Source organism: Poecilia formosa, unplaced genomic scaffold (genome assembly GCF_000485575.1).
Source record: "Poecilia formosa unplaced genomic scaffold, Poecilia_formosa-5.1.2 Scaffold177, whole genome shotgun sequence".
Taxonomy (NCBI): domain Eukaryota; kingdom Metazoa; phylum Chordata; class Actinopteri; order Cyprinodontiformes; family Poeciliidae; genus Poecilia; species Poecilia formosa.
Genome location: NW_006800116.1, coordinates 455724 through 471142, shown reverse-complemented (window position 1 = coordinate 471142; position 15419 = coordinate 455724). Strand labels below are relative to the sequence as shown.

Sequence of the window (15419 nt, the reverse complement as noted above, 5' to 3'; positions counted from 1 at the left end):
AACACGTTTTAGAAGTAGTTGAGAACCGAATGGAAGAATGAAAGCATACAAAAAGTTAATTTTCCATAGTAAGTCACTTAAATATAACCCATGAGTCAGATGTTACAAATTTGACCAACCAGCCCTTTCCCAGGCCCGTCAGTTTGCAGCTGTCCATCTGTCCTCACATGGATTCTCTGTGAGATGCTTAAAATTAAGGATGTCATTTGTGAACTTTGTCTCTGGTCTAATCTTCTCCAGAACTTCCTCACTGATCTATCTGCTGTTTCTGCCGAACCTTAGATGTCTTCAAAGGTTAATTTACACTCAGGTGGACACAGTTTACTATTTGATTTTTGAAAACTGCATCTGACTTGAGCACTACTTTGTGATCCCAACATTTGCGAAAGACTATGTTTCATAAAAACCTTTATCTCAGATCTGTGTGTACACACTGACGTTTCTCTGAACTGCTGGTTCTGTTGAAGATCCCAGATGTTTTCATAAATTATAAATGTAAAATCTAAGAGTAAACATTTGAATAAACTTATTTAGAGACACCCTGCTGTTTGAGCTTGGATGTTTTTTTTATGAAATATGACTCCTTAAACATGTTTTTTTTGTTGTTTTTTAAACGGCTAACTGTGAGATTTCTGAGCTCCCATCAGGGAGGAGACGGAAAGTTTGAACCTCTTTTTCTGTTGCTCTTTTCCCCTCCATGATGCTGCAGGCTCAGAGAAGTCTATTAATTGTTTACATACTCCATCTTTTTGCTCCTCCACTTGTGAGTTAATGTGACGCATCCCACGGACCGGTCTCCGCTCCTCGCAGGGGGAGATATGCCCATTTAAAATCCTATAATCAGACACCTACGAGTCTGATGAACGGCCATTACTGATGAAAGTGTTCCTCAGTCCGAGTTGAGGTTAAACCTTCAAGATTAATGTTGTATTAGGAAATGGGAAGACCTCATCCCTCTCATTCAGATGCAGAAAGTCGGATTATTTTGTCCGTTTAAAGTTCTTACGTTGCATTGAACTCTTGCAGCTTTTGCACCGATGTTTAAAAATCTTTGAACATGCTTGAATTTCTGTTGGGTGTCTTCTAGGTTTGTAAAGTGCTTGAAAGTTCATGATATTTAAACTGCACAGTTTATTAATAAAGTGCAATCCAACGTTTGATTAAAAACCTGAATTTGGAAAACATTTACAGTTGAAATCACAACTAATAAAAAGAGATTTTTTTCTTCTGTCTAAAGTTAAATCAAGACATCAACTTATCTTCATTTAGGTCAGTTAGAATTACAAAAACAATGTATGTTTTCTAAATGCCAGAAAATGTAGACAGAACGTTTTTGGTTAAAAAAGAAAAATTACAACTTTCTTTGTATATTGTGTTTATCCATTTAATTTGGGCATGAAGACAATTTACCTTAACACAATTTGTTTTAATTATTTTAATGTAGTGAATCTTTATTATTCCCAATGGCGTAGTGAGTTATTGATCTGTGTGATTGAAATAAATAGTGGCTTGTATTTTAGATGCTAACTAATATAATCAAAATTGGAGATATTTTCGTTAGTGTTCTCTTTAACCAGTCTGGTGTGTGTGTCAGAGACTTTTCAAAACCTTTACTTTGTCCCTGTTGTAGAATATAAAATACCGTCACCAGGCATTAATCATCAACAATAAGTCAATCAATTGAATGACAAATTAAAATGACTTTGATCATTTCCATTTGATTTGTTTTGTGTGGTGCTAGAAAACTTTGAAAACTTAACTTAATATTAAAGATGCAACAATCCGATATTAATATCTGTATCAATCCTGACATTGATAAAAATTTTAGATTGGGTATTGTAACAGTTTGCCTGATACGTAATGGCAGATCTGTTCAGTCTAATTCTCTGAGCGACATCATGCTTCATTTATTTTATATTTTATGTATAATTCATAAATCTACTTTCTGAATCATTTTAAAGAAGGTTTGTTGCAGTTTATTTTTAAATGTTTGATCAATGTAGTCAACCAACTTTTTTGTCTATTTCAGTTTTTATTATTTATTTATGTTTCTAATTACAAATTAAAGTTGTGTTGTTTTTACGTGTTTGACAAAGCTTGTAAACCTATTGCTGTACTTGAGTGTGCCGTTCTGGTACAGAGTTATCAAATAAATCTATAATTCAGTACATTTATGTCTGTTTAAAAAAAAGAAACATTTTAAGTCAACTCAGTTTTATCAGATCGATGTTGATTCATACTAGACCTCAGATATCTGTGTGTTTAGGCTGAAAAATGTATCAAGATATTACTTCATACCAGTTGACATTGTTAATTGTGAATATTGATAATTATTTATTAATATTTTGTTTAAAATATCTGAAATACTGCCAAACTATTTTATCCACAATTTTCACCTCATGGCGTTGAGTTTTATTTTTAAACAGTTGTGAGACTTTGTGGTGAAACCTTGAACTGCTCCTGCACAAGTTACTTAACAGTTGGTTGCTTAGTAACCAAAGTTGAGGGGAACTTGGAACTGCTTGTTTCTCAGCAAAATGCTGCTAAGTAACCAAAGAGTAAGTGAGTTAGTTGATGCCACCAACCTTGCTTAGTTAGCTGTTAGACATTGAGCGGCTAAAACTTTCCTCTGCCTAAATCCCCCAGAATGCTGTGCGGTTCTGGATTGGAATTTAGTGAATATTCTATATTTAATATAATGTCAAAGTACTATCTATTGATACTGATCATATGTCTGTTGTGATATATATTGTTCTTTATTTATTGCCCTCTCCTAATCTGTACCAATGATAGAAGTGAAAAAAGGGAAAATGCATGAAAAGTGCTTAAGTTTTACTGTGGGAATTGTGTATGGACCCTGAGTTTATTTTGAAGAGACAACATAAAAACTTCCAGCTTCTGCCCAACCAGAGGTCATTCCTGTACCAAGTCCTGGTCACTCTGGGACTAATTAATTGCTCTTAGTCAAAAACATTTCACAGATTTTATCTCCCAAATTCACCCTTCCTACCAGTCACTTTTTCTCCATGTCTCAGTTTGAAAGTATTCACAGTCTCCTCAGGCAACCTCTCACATGTCCACTGAAGCGCTCTATTTGGTTATTTTTAGGAAGTTTCCCCTCTCAACCCTCTCCCAGTGCTCAGATGGTCCAGTCCAGGCCAGAGGAAGGGGAGTGGTAGGGAAAAGGGGAAAATCTTCAACAATGATTTCATTAACATGATGCCCAACATGAGCAGTGCAACTGGAATTTACCATCTCTGACATCTCTGGATTTATTTCCCCATTCGGATTTAACGTCTTATAAACTTTGACTTTTGTTCGTATTGGACATGGAAACCTGTTGAATTTTCTTCAGAAAAGACAATGTTGATCAAAAGTGAGTATGTGAGTAATGCAAGAACATAAAATCCTTCATTATGTTGCTTCATTGATGGCAATTAACAATTAATTACTACTTGACAGTCCTCATTAAGGAGATGATTGGCTGTAACGAGCAGCTGTTTGAGCTGTAAAGGGCTGATTTAAATTTAAAAACTTATGATGAAATTAAGACTCTTGAATTGGTATTTGTGGCATAACGTTGTTTTTGATTCATGAGACACAAGAATGTGAGGAACGTTATTGTTTGAAGGTTGTAGGCCTAGAAATATGAAAGCTGCAGCTTTGAACTCTGCTGGAATAAAAGGTTTTTCATGGGCAGTGAGAGTGTAGGATTCAGGCTGAATGTGTGTGGGTCTCTTTAAAATGCACATTTTAAGAAGACTTTGTTTTGTTTTTGTAGATTATTTTAAATCCAGTGGTTGGAATCTTTTTCATTGGGGGAATCTTTAGGTCAGCTTTTTGCTTCATGAGTTGCTGCTAATATCTGAACTGATTGAAATGTCACTAGCTGCGCTTCTGTTACAAATGTGTGCAAAACTTTGTCAATATTTCAGTCAAAAAAAAACACAACTATGCAATTGCGGTGTTGTCATTAAATAAGGAACGCAATTAAAATCACATGTCAATAAGTTTGTTCACATAAGTCATTAAAGAACATGACGCGCCATGAATCTCCAACTACTTCCTGTTGTCATCGTCTACTTCGTAGTTAGTGGCAACATCCTGTTGTTGACCTTGTGGCTTGTGGTTTATTTAGCAGTTTTGCTGTGTTTCCATTAAGCAAATTTATTTTTCAAATGTCAAATTTCTCAGTTATATGGTCATTGGAAATGCAGCTACTGGAGCACATTGGCATTTTAACATGGAATGTTTATTATGATGGCCAATGTTGTGGAAATTTACCTTCCATAAAAACTGGTGCAGTGGACCTCCATTCGCAGGAATTACGAATCGCAGGTAGGCCTGTTGTGATAAATAATAAATCATTTAGTCGCATAATAAATTAAAATAAGTTTTTCAAAATAATTTCCAGTTGCATGCTTGTTTGTTTTTGTCTTTTTCTTTTTACCAAAGAAACTGGATAACAAAAAGTCATTGAGTTACTCCTCCGCTCTTGTTTCCTTAGAACGGGCTCGACATATGGGAAGCAACAAATGGCAGAAAAATGTCAGTTTATAGTCCTTGTGAACTTAGGATGCTATAAAACCTTTGGCACTATGAATGAATGTGTAAACCTGTATGCATAGTTTTGCTACTGTCTGGATTAGACAAGCAATAAATTCAAATTTACCAAACTAATTGTTTATCTTAGGAATAGCTGTGGAGACTGTTGCAAAATTAACTTTTTACATATTTTTGTACTTCCATTTGGGTTCACTGCTTCAAGAAATAGCCCAAGCACTAAAAAAAGGCTATTTATTTGACAAAAATTTGTTTTTTGTGTCAGGAAAACCTAATGATCAACGGCCACTGTGTTGTTACCTTGCAACACTAACCAAGCCAAGCCAGTTACCTAGCAACCCTAGCTGAGCTCCAGCATAGCTGCTTTTACCGCTGTATGCGCTGTACAATGGCTGTTGGAAAAGACAAGTGTTTTCTTGTTGGCTTTCCATCCCTGTTGGTTTTGCATCAAAATTCACTTTTACTTTTCAAAGAGGTATGATTATATCATTGCACATCTGTTTGAAGCCGTTGTCATGTGTGGCTGTAACATGAAAGTTGGGGAGCGTGCTAAAACAGTTCATTCTGAAAGGGATGAACAGTTTACCAGTTCATTCCTGATAAAACAGGAATGAACCCGTAAAAGTCAAAACTGACCAGGTTGGAAATCATTCATTCTTTAGGAATGATTTTGTGCAGAAAGTGTCATAAACATGTTTTGTATAACCTATCCTAATTTGTTCAAGAAAGTATAATGGGTCACCTTTAAATCAGTCATGAACATTAAAGACTGGATGAAAGCTTTTCTGTGAAAACATATTAGAGCCTTTTATAGAGAGTTATAACAGTAAAAAAATTCCTATCTACAGTAAATTCTACCCAGTGGATTTATAAAGTTTCCTAAAACAAGATCCAGCAAGTTGACTCAGAAAATATATTGCCTCATCCATCTTCATAGTTAACTTAATCATAATTCATTTAAAAGTATTGTCAACCTTCAGACCAACAGAAGAGGGTTTTTTTTTTTCACCTTAATAGTTAATGAGCAACAAGCGATTCTATTAAAAAGCACATGCAGGTCATTAAACACCAAGATGAAGAACTGAAGTTTTAGGTTCATCTTCAGCATAACAGATGGCCCAAAGAAAGTAGTTATTACTAGGAAGTATCTGAGAGGAAAATACAGCCTAATAAATCCTGGCATATACCCTACAAACCATGAAATGTTTTGTCATGATGAAGAGGCGTCCCTGGATGTTTCAGGTTTTATCACAGCCAAAGGAAAACAAATATTTCTTGGTTATCCAGTTTAGCAGAAGCTAAGCTTTGCAATTTTCTGCTACTCAAAGAAAATAAAACTAATTAGTGAGAAAGACTGAGGTCCAATAAGGACATAATAATCAGTTGTGTAAAGGACAAATCATTAGCATACAATGGCTTGGAAAATGAATAACTCTCCATTTTCTGCATAGTTTAGTTTTTTATTGCTTTCATAATGGAAACTATTATACACAAAGGTCAACAATGTTCCAAGTCTTGGTTTATATCACATACAGAGACACTGTTGTTGTAATCTTTATATCCTTATTGTAAAAACATAAGTTAGGAATGGTCCAGTTTCAAGATGGAAGCACACACTTAGTATGGTGGAGAACCCATGTTGCTGTGGGCCTTTTTTCTTCCATGTGATGGACAGCAGGGATGTCCTAACAGGCATTGCTAACTAAATTCTGGCTAAAGCTGGTAAAACAGCTTTCCTGCAAAGCTGCAAAGCTTTCCACAGCGAAATGTCTCCAGTACTGACTTGGCCTGAAAGGTAAGGAAGAAGCCACAACTCCAAAAGAAACATGAAAAGTCAGATTGTAGTTTACAAATGCACACTGGGACAAAATCTTCATTTTATCATCTGGCTTGTACCATACTGACTGTGATGTCTGGGGGCGGGAGCATCATGAGGGTCGGTTTTGCCTATTCACTGCAAAAACACCAAATCACCAAAAGTATTTTTTTTAGTTTCTAGTGCAAATATTTTAGTACACTCAGAAAAGCAGGGAGAAAACTAAAACATGCAGGATGCCGGTCCTCCAGGATGCACTTTGGGCGCCACTGATTTAACACCTGAAAACCTCCAGGTCTTAAATGATTGACTTAAAAAACAATAATGACTGTTTTTTAAGTCATTATTTTAATGACTTAAAAAACTGTTCAAATTATTAACAATTAAATCGAGGAAATTTAATCTTGATTTACTTTGCTTTGACTTCTGATACCTTTATTCAGTAGCTGCTTTCTAGCTTGTCTATGTTTCTATAAAAAGCTGCTGCTATCCCTCCAAATAGTTTCTCAGTAACTGGAGTACGTTTGTCCAAACTAAGGAAAGTTGTCTTTCCGCTGGCGCAGAGGTTTAGGACTGACACTGTTGTTAGCAACAGAGGGCAACAGTTTTCAGAAAAGACTATGAGCTAATCTGGTGAAACCTGCCAGCTGAGGGAGAAGCAAAAAGAATGTGTGGGTTCTGTAAAGAAACAAAATCAAAACTAGGCCTGAAACAATCAATTATTGATATAATCATCAACTAATTTAGTAATTGAATAATCATTAACTAAATTATACAAACTCTAAAACATGCCAATTGCTGAAAAAACAACAGACAAAGAGCAGTAATTGTGACAAATATAGGAAAACCACCAGCAGTGGCAGCGACCCCTTCTCTGCTTTTAAGACAAATTTCTTTAATCCATAACATTTGTTTAATTAAAGTTTCGGGATTTACACTCACATGTGCATTGATGTATCAAAGCTTTTCAACAGAAAATATGAAAGCAAAAGTTTGACAAATAGAAGTGTCTTCAGATTTGGTTGAATTATCATCTTGTAACATTTAGAAACAGTTTGTCGGTTCCGTCGTAGAAATGAGCGGTAGGTAACCTTGCATTCTCATTATTTTAATGGCTTAAATACAGCTAATAAAGCCGTGCTGTGATTGAGTTCATAGGTTGTGAATGGAATGGTGAACAGAAACATTGCTGCTGTGATTTTCTGTGAAGTTTTCTTTGCACTTTCCCGTATTTATTGAGGTTGAAGTTTACAGTGAAGAATGTCCAATCTGGTGTTAATAGGTTTCCAGTCTTTTGTAGTCATGCTTTTCTTTAGGTTAGAGTTTAATTGTTTCACTCTGAGGTAATTAATTACAGCGAGGAACGCAATCATTTGGCACATCATTTAAATAAGAGTCAATATTTTGCATAACCTCCTGTATGTCCTCTTTTCTTTCAAAGAAGCTTTCATTAACCTTCCGTAAAAGTTGACCTAGATGGGGATTTTTTTAAATCCTTGTTTGTTTTCTCCATGTAATGAACACAACGTCCTTTCTGAACTATTCTCAGTTATCTAAGATCGTCTTAAGCTTGTTTGAAAGCATTACAGTTTTATCTTTAACCAGTGGATGATGATTTTTATTTTTATCCTGGTCTTGGTGACTCATGGAGTTCAGTACCTCACCCTCTCATCTGTCGTGACTCATTATAACAACTTCAGTTCCAGACTGACTGGACTAAAATAGTAAATTCATAGAAACCATTTAAAAGGAGGAGGAAAACCTTGTTTGGTGCTTCAAGAAGGAAACATCTTTGGGATTGGACCTATGGAACTCGGAACATGTCCAGTTTAGGACATGCAGTCATTGCACCTCAAACTGTTGTTAGATATGCCAGATTTATTGATTTTCTCCCTAACAGCAAAACATCATTAAAAGCTAACCACTGACCACTGCAAGACAGAAAATACTTTCTTTGTCTTATTATTTACACCTTCTGTGTAGTATTTCTGATGACTGTGATGCTACAGTATAAGATTGTTTGAATGTTTTAAATTGAACACAACATGATCAGATGTTTACATTTTAAATGGTCTATTCTATCTTTTATTACCTATTACTATGGATATTATTACAAAAACATCAATCTGTTTGCATTCCTATAAAATAGAGCACTGTTTTCAAGTACAAACCATTTTGTATGTGGATACAAAATGGTTTGTTTGAAGGTGCAAAACAAAAGCAGGAAGAGAGGAAATGGAAACGGGTCTAAATACCTGCCATATAGTTTTACAATTTATAAACTTAAATTATTTTTAAGACTTTAAATTTAATATAGAGATGCAGTGATGCGATATTAATATATTTATCTGTCTGAATATCGAAAAAAATTCTAGATTGGCTGTTTGTGACTGTTCAGATCTGTAAGGGCAGATCTGTTCAGTCTAATTCTATGCTTCATGCTCTGAGCGATGTCATAGTTTATTTTACATTATATTTAGGGTTCCTAATGGCATTTTCTGAACCATCTGAAAGAAGGTTTTTTTCACAGTTTATTTTTACATGTTTGACCAAGGTAGTAAATCTACTTTTTTGCCAAATTAAAGTTGTTGTGTTGTTTTTATATATTAAGCTTCACAAGCTTGGTCAAATGATCAAGCTTGTGAAGCTAGTGGTGTATTTAAGTGTGTTGCAGTGGTGGGGCATTATCAAATAAATTTGTAATTCAGGACATTCATGTCTCTGTTTAAGAAAATAAACATTTTAAGTTGTGGAAAGAGTTGAATAGATTTTAGATGTTATATATAATCAGATAAACTTGGTCCTCCAAAATAAAGTGCATAAAGTGAGGTCAATCATTAAAAATAAGGATTTCTAGTTTAAACACAACACATCTCATTCCTGTAACAGTGTGGCCATGATATTATAGTATGAGTCATATTGATTAACTTGTCATATCCTTTTATTTACAAGCTGCTTCTTTAATTATCTTGGTTTACTCCCAGAGAGGCTGCACTGCAAAAACACAAATATTACCAGGTATTTATTTATTTTTTTTTAGTTTCCTGTCAAATATCTTAGTGCACTTGACTAATTGACAAAACTAATTTACCAAGAGCTTTTCAGCAAGATATAGGAGCCTGTTTTAAGTTCATAATTCCTTAATATAGATTTTTTTTTTTTTAAAATAGCATTAGTTCAATTGGCAGATTATTTCTCTTATAAAATGGGAAAAATGTCTGGTTAGTGAAATAATTTGCCAATCAAATTTTTTTGATTGGCAAATTATTGAGTACACTTTCATCTTGCTGAAAGTGTACTCAGATATTACAACTAGGAAGTAGATCAAAAATACTTTGTAGGATGTTGCCTTTTTGCAGTGTGAGCTGCATAAACACCCAGACACAAACGCCCCATTGTGCACGTAACCCAGCCGCCCGCCATTTCTGCCTATTTCCACACACACATAGTGTTCAGCTTCCTGCTGCAGCCGGGCGGAGTCGTCCTTATCGGGCGGCCATATCTCTTATCTGGAACCCAGAGGGACCGAATCACAACTTCCTTAGAGACAAAGTTGTTTGGAAGGGGGAAGAGGCTTGATAGATACCATCGCTTACGTAAACGCGGAGCAGAGAGAGTGTTGAGGTTTTTCATCAAACTGAGGAGAAACAGCTATTGTTGTTTCTGATGGTTTGGAATGTTGTGTTCATCGCTAATTTATGGAAGCCCATTTCTGCCACTCTGTTAGAAAAAATAATAATAATTTATCTCATTATAATGAGATAGTATCTCAAAATAATGAGATGCCATTTCATTATTTTGAGATAATGTTTTTTTATTTGTTTTAACAGAGTGGCAGAAATGGGCTTCCATACTTATTGGGTCAGACGTGGATTAGGTTTATTCCTAAATCCAGAAACTTGCTCCTCATTACTTGTTTGGTTCTCAGGGAATATTTGTGTCCTTTTTTTATCCATTGTTTGTTAATTATTTCACTGAAATGAGTTTCAACCTAGAGACATGTTTTATTATTCAAAGTTGTTTCTTTCTTAGGGCTTAAATTCTAATATATCACGGGAGACTCGTCTGGCTGCTCTGATGTTGTGGCTAAGACCTAGTTCGCCAACATACGGTTATTAAATGGGCTGATTCAATTAAAATTTTAACAGTATAATTATAAGTCTTTAATCTTCGGGGATATACAGACTTGGGACTAATTGTTCAAAAGTTTACTTTGCTAACCTAGAAAACGTGAAAGTAAATAGAAGATCATCTCACAGGTTTTGTACAGTTTGTACAGAAATCAAGCGCTTCCAAAGTCCTTGTTATTGAAGCAACACAGTTTTGTAATACAGTACAATCTAATGTTTCGCATGGCAATAAAGTTGAAATAATACGAGAATAAAATTTAACTGCTACCAGAATAAAATCATATTAGGAAAATTAACTAATAATGTAATGACTCCAAAACTACTACAAAAATAAAAACAACTATTAAAACCCTAAACTATTAAAATGAGGATTGCTGAGCATCTTTGTGGAGATTTTGGTATTTGGCTTTAAGCATTTTGGTGTCAGTTTTAGGATAAGGAAACATTTATTTTTTAACACATCAGCATCAAATTATTATCAGGAGCAAGACTTTGAAAAGATGGTGTAAACATCTGAGTCTGTTTCAAAGAAAGAACCACAAACTGAGCTGGTTACGTCAGATTTCAATAACTGGGGGCTTTTTTCTCATTAAAATTACTTTATTGTAATTTTAAAAATTACTGTAAAATTGCATTACAGTAGGACTATATTCCTGTATGGGCCTGATACTACAATACATAGCTCACAGAAGGCATAATAGAAGGCATTTTTTAAATTTTTTTTTTTTTTTTTTTTTGTCATTTCTGTTTGGGTTTTTTTGTTCTTTTTAAAAAGGTTTTTTTTTTAAATCGATTAAAACGGGATCTGATATTTTAAAAATCTGAGATTTTATTTTTAAGCCATATTGCCCAGCCAAATTCAAGAGTTTGAGAAACAAATTTGTAACAAGGAAAATGCTGGTTTTCTCTGCTAAGGACTAATATCTGCAATATTTCATGCTGTCTGAATATAAAAAACAAGAACTGCCCTCAGTTTTTTCCTCTCTTTGAACTGCAGGTTTAATATTTCAGGAAGAGCAACAAATAGGTTAAAAGACCTGGAACAAAACCTCTCGAGTGCTTAAAGCTAACAGGGAATGTCTTTTCTGTTTAAACCTTTCTGTTCTTCAGGTGTCGACTTTTATATCCTCTGTCCTCATAAGAGGCTGTTTGTTAGTTGTATTTCCATATGGTGCATTTTTTGGTAACACTTTATTTGAAGGGGGGTGAATAAGACTGTCATGACACTTTCATAAACATGACATAACACCTGTCATGAACATGAATAAGTATTCATGAATATTTATGACTGTTGTCATAAAGCGTCATTCAGTAAATTATGACACTTTTAATACAAAGTTGATATTATTCAAAATGTCTTTATGACAACTTGACATTAACCAAGAAATCATTACTGTTTAAACTTTACCTTTAATAACATAAAGTTACCTAATTTTTAAAGTGAAATCAGTAATACTTTTATAACAAATTTATATCAGTAATGATTTCTTGGTTAATGTCAAGTTGTCATAACAAAAACATTTTGAATAATGTCAACTTTGTATTAAAAGTGTCATAATTTACCGAATGACGCTTTATGACAACAGTCATAAATATTCATGAAGGCTTATTCATGTTCATGACAGGTGTTTATGACATGTTAATGAAAGTGTCATGACAGTCTTATTCACCCCCCTTCAAATAAAGTGTTACCCATTTTTTTGTGTGAAGAAAAGTAGAATTGGTTTTGGTTCTTATTCAGAAAACAGCTAATTTTGAGTCATCTTTTATTTACGATGTGTTCACAGAGAATGAAAGAAAGATTTTATTAGTTTATATCTTAGAATTAAATGTAGTTTTGTGGAAAAGGAAGAAAGGCTCATTTTCAGGTTTTAACTAAAACTGAATATTAATGAAAAAGTAAAATATTCTAACTATTAGTTTACTAAAGTCATAGTCATTAGAATAATAAGTAATAAATAAAGTTTTAGCTTCTCATGGTTCAAATTCTACAATAAATAAAATCACCTATTATGCACCTTTTGCTGTTTAATTATTAATTGGTTAGTGCAAAAATTAATCAAGCTATTTATAAATGATCAATGATTTACTAAAGGATTGCTATATTATTACATTTTAGGCAATAAAATCTTAATTTTCCAATTTAAAAAGGTTATTTAATTATTCCTGTATTTCTAATATTGTATATAAAAGGCTTAACGGTTAAATGAAATTTTTACAGACTCTACCAGTTTTTTTTTTTCCCAAATAATTAATCATCCTAATAATTGATAGAATAACCCATTTATTAAAATAAAATTTACAGCCCTAATAACCACATAATCATGGCTCACCATCATCCATCCATTCATTTTCTTCCGCTTCATCTGGGGTCGGGTCGCAGGGGCAGCAGCTTCAGAAGGGAGGCCCAGACTTCCCTCTCCCAAGCCACTTCTTCCAGCTCCTCCGGGGAAACCCCAAGGCGTTCCCAGGCCAGCCGAAAAACATAGTCCTTCCAGCGTGTCCTGGGTCTTCCCCAGGGCCTCCTCCCGGTGGGACGTGCCCAGAACACCTCACCAGGGAGGCATCCAGGAGGCATCCTGACCAGATGCCCCAGCCACCTCAACTGGCTCCTCTCAGCATGAATGAGCAGCGGCTCTACTCTGAGTCCCTCCCAGATGACCGAGCTTCTCACCCTATCTCTAAGGGAGAGCCCAGACACCCTGCGGAGGAAACCCATTTCGGCCGCTTGTATCTGCAGTCTCGTTCTTTCTGTCATGACCCAAAGCTCATGACCATAGATGAGGGTGGGAACGTAGATCGACCGGTAAATCGAGAGCTTTATGACTCAGCTCTCTCTTCACCACGATGGATCGGTACACCGCCCGCTTCACAGCAGATGCTGCGCCAATCCACCTGTCGATCTCCCGCAACACGGAAGGCATGTTGGTGGGATTGAGGAGGTCTTCGAAGTACTCTGCCCACCGGCCCACAACGTCCCGAGTCGAGGTCAGCAGCAGACCATCCCCACTATAAACAGTGTTGGTGCTATACTGATAAGCCGCCTCAACAATGGAGGCACAGTACATGTTCCACTCAGACTCAACGTCCCCCACCTCCCCCGGGACGTGTTTGAAGTTCTGTCAGAGGTGGGAGTTAAAGCGTCGTCTCAGAGGGGACTCCGCCAGACGTTCCCAGCAGACCCTCACAACACGTTTGGGCCTGCCAGGTCCAATCGACATCCTCCCCCATCACCGGATCCAACTCACCACCAGGTAGTGGTCACCTCTCTTCACCTGAGTGTCCAAGACATGCCGCAGATCCGATGATACGATGACAAAGTCGATCATCAAACCGCGGCCGAGGGTGTCCTGGTGCTAAGTGCACATATGGACACCCTTATGCCTGAACATGGTGTTTCTTATGGACAATCCGTGNAAGTAAATAGAAGATCATCTCACAGGTTTTGTACAGTTTGTACAGAAATCAAGCGCTTCCAAAGTCCTTGTTATTGAAGCAGCACAGTTTTGTAATGTAAAAGTCTAAATTTGGAACATATAATTTACAGTTTAAACCAGATATTTAAAGATAATAAAAAGACAAGCATTTGTTTTTCCCACTGATTTTTAAGTCAGACCAAACTTCTCTTGCTTTAGAGGAGTTAGAATTACCAAATGTATGTCTATTTGCTAAATGCCAGAAGTGAGAACATTTTTTCTTTGTAAATTATTCAAATTCAAAAGTTTGTGAAGTTTTGTTTAACCTTATCATGATTTGGTTGGATATTGTTTCAATGCAATGAATATTTATTGTCCCTAATGGCTCAACTGACTTATTGATCTGTGTAATTGAAATAATAATTATATTTTATATGTTAAGGTTAGTAAAATTGGGGGGTTTTAAATTAGTGTTTTGCTCTCAGGTATACAAAGGTTGTGTGTGAAACATTTCAAAACATAACATGTTAGCTCATGTTATCCCTACTCATAGAACATTATTAACACTAATATATGACGTCATGTGATAGTGAATTGAAATCAACCTGTGGTTCTTTTGTATTGGCCTTCACCTCATCTGTATAATTGTCTTTCATCTTCCTCGTCACAATACTCCTCAATCCCAGTGACACTGCAGTCATTTTGTTACGTCATCAGGTTACAAATCCTGCTGGAAAAAGAAATCACCATCTCCATAAGGCTTCTGAATGACCTTTGCTTCAAAAAGTTTTCCTTCCACTCAGCTTTTCTTCAGTATGGTTGGACACAGGACTCAGTAACGACTCCCTGCAAAACGACACTTTTAGTAGCTGCAAGCCATTATCACTAAGCAGAAATATATATATTTCAGTTGTTTATTCACAGGAATAAACAACTGAAATATATCACATTTTGTCATGAATCTATCAAGGGCGGAAGAAATTAATCAGATTAATTGTATGAATCGATTATTGAAAAAAGTTGTCAACTATATTAGGAATCGATTAATTGTTAACTGAAGTATATAGACCTTAAAAAAGGTCATTAGAACAATACTCAAAGGAACATGTTGCCCTTCATCTGTTTCACAAGACGTGAAACAGATGAAGGGCAACATGTTCCTTTGAGTATTGTACTGTATTGAGTACTGAAGCAAATTTTAAGCCTGGACTTTAAATATGGAGTGGTCTCAGATGAGATTGTTTCACAAGTTTTACAGCTTCTATTTATTTGGACTTTTAATTAAGGTCAATTCTATGAGTTCGTTTTTATTTTTTAATTGCAAAGTTCTAATATCATAAGAATTACAGTCGCATGGCAGTAAAGTTGAAATAATACGAGAATAAAATTTAACTGCTACCAGAATAAAATCATCCTCATTATGTTGTCATAAAGCGTCATTCGGTAAATTATGACACTTAATACAAAGTTGACATTATTCAAAATGTCTTTGTT

The 15419-nt window shown here is 35.3% G+C and overlaps 1 protein-coding gene across 4 annotated transcripts in view; it reads left to right on the top strand.

The window, feature by feature from the left end:
* Nucleotides 1–15419, top strand: part of LOC103147247 (rho GTPase-activating protein 7) — a 91066-nt gene that overhangs the window by 48080 nt on the left and 27567 nt on the right. Inside the window, exon 1 of one of the 4 annotated variants that reach the window (XM_016678259.1) lies at nt 3194–3376. The exons of the other annotated variants lie outside the window; for them this stretch is intronic. Within the exon in view, the coding sequence (XP_016533745.1) occupies nt 3364–3376 (13 nt within the window). The 5' untranslated portion in view covers nt 3194–3363. Of the gene's footprint in view, nt 1–3193; nt 3377–15419 lie in introns of those variants that run through there. 4 annotated transcript variants of the gene reach the window in all.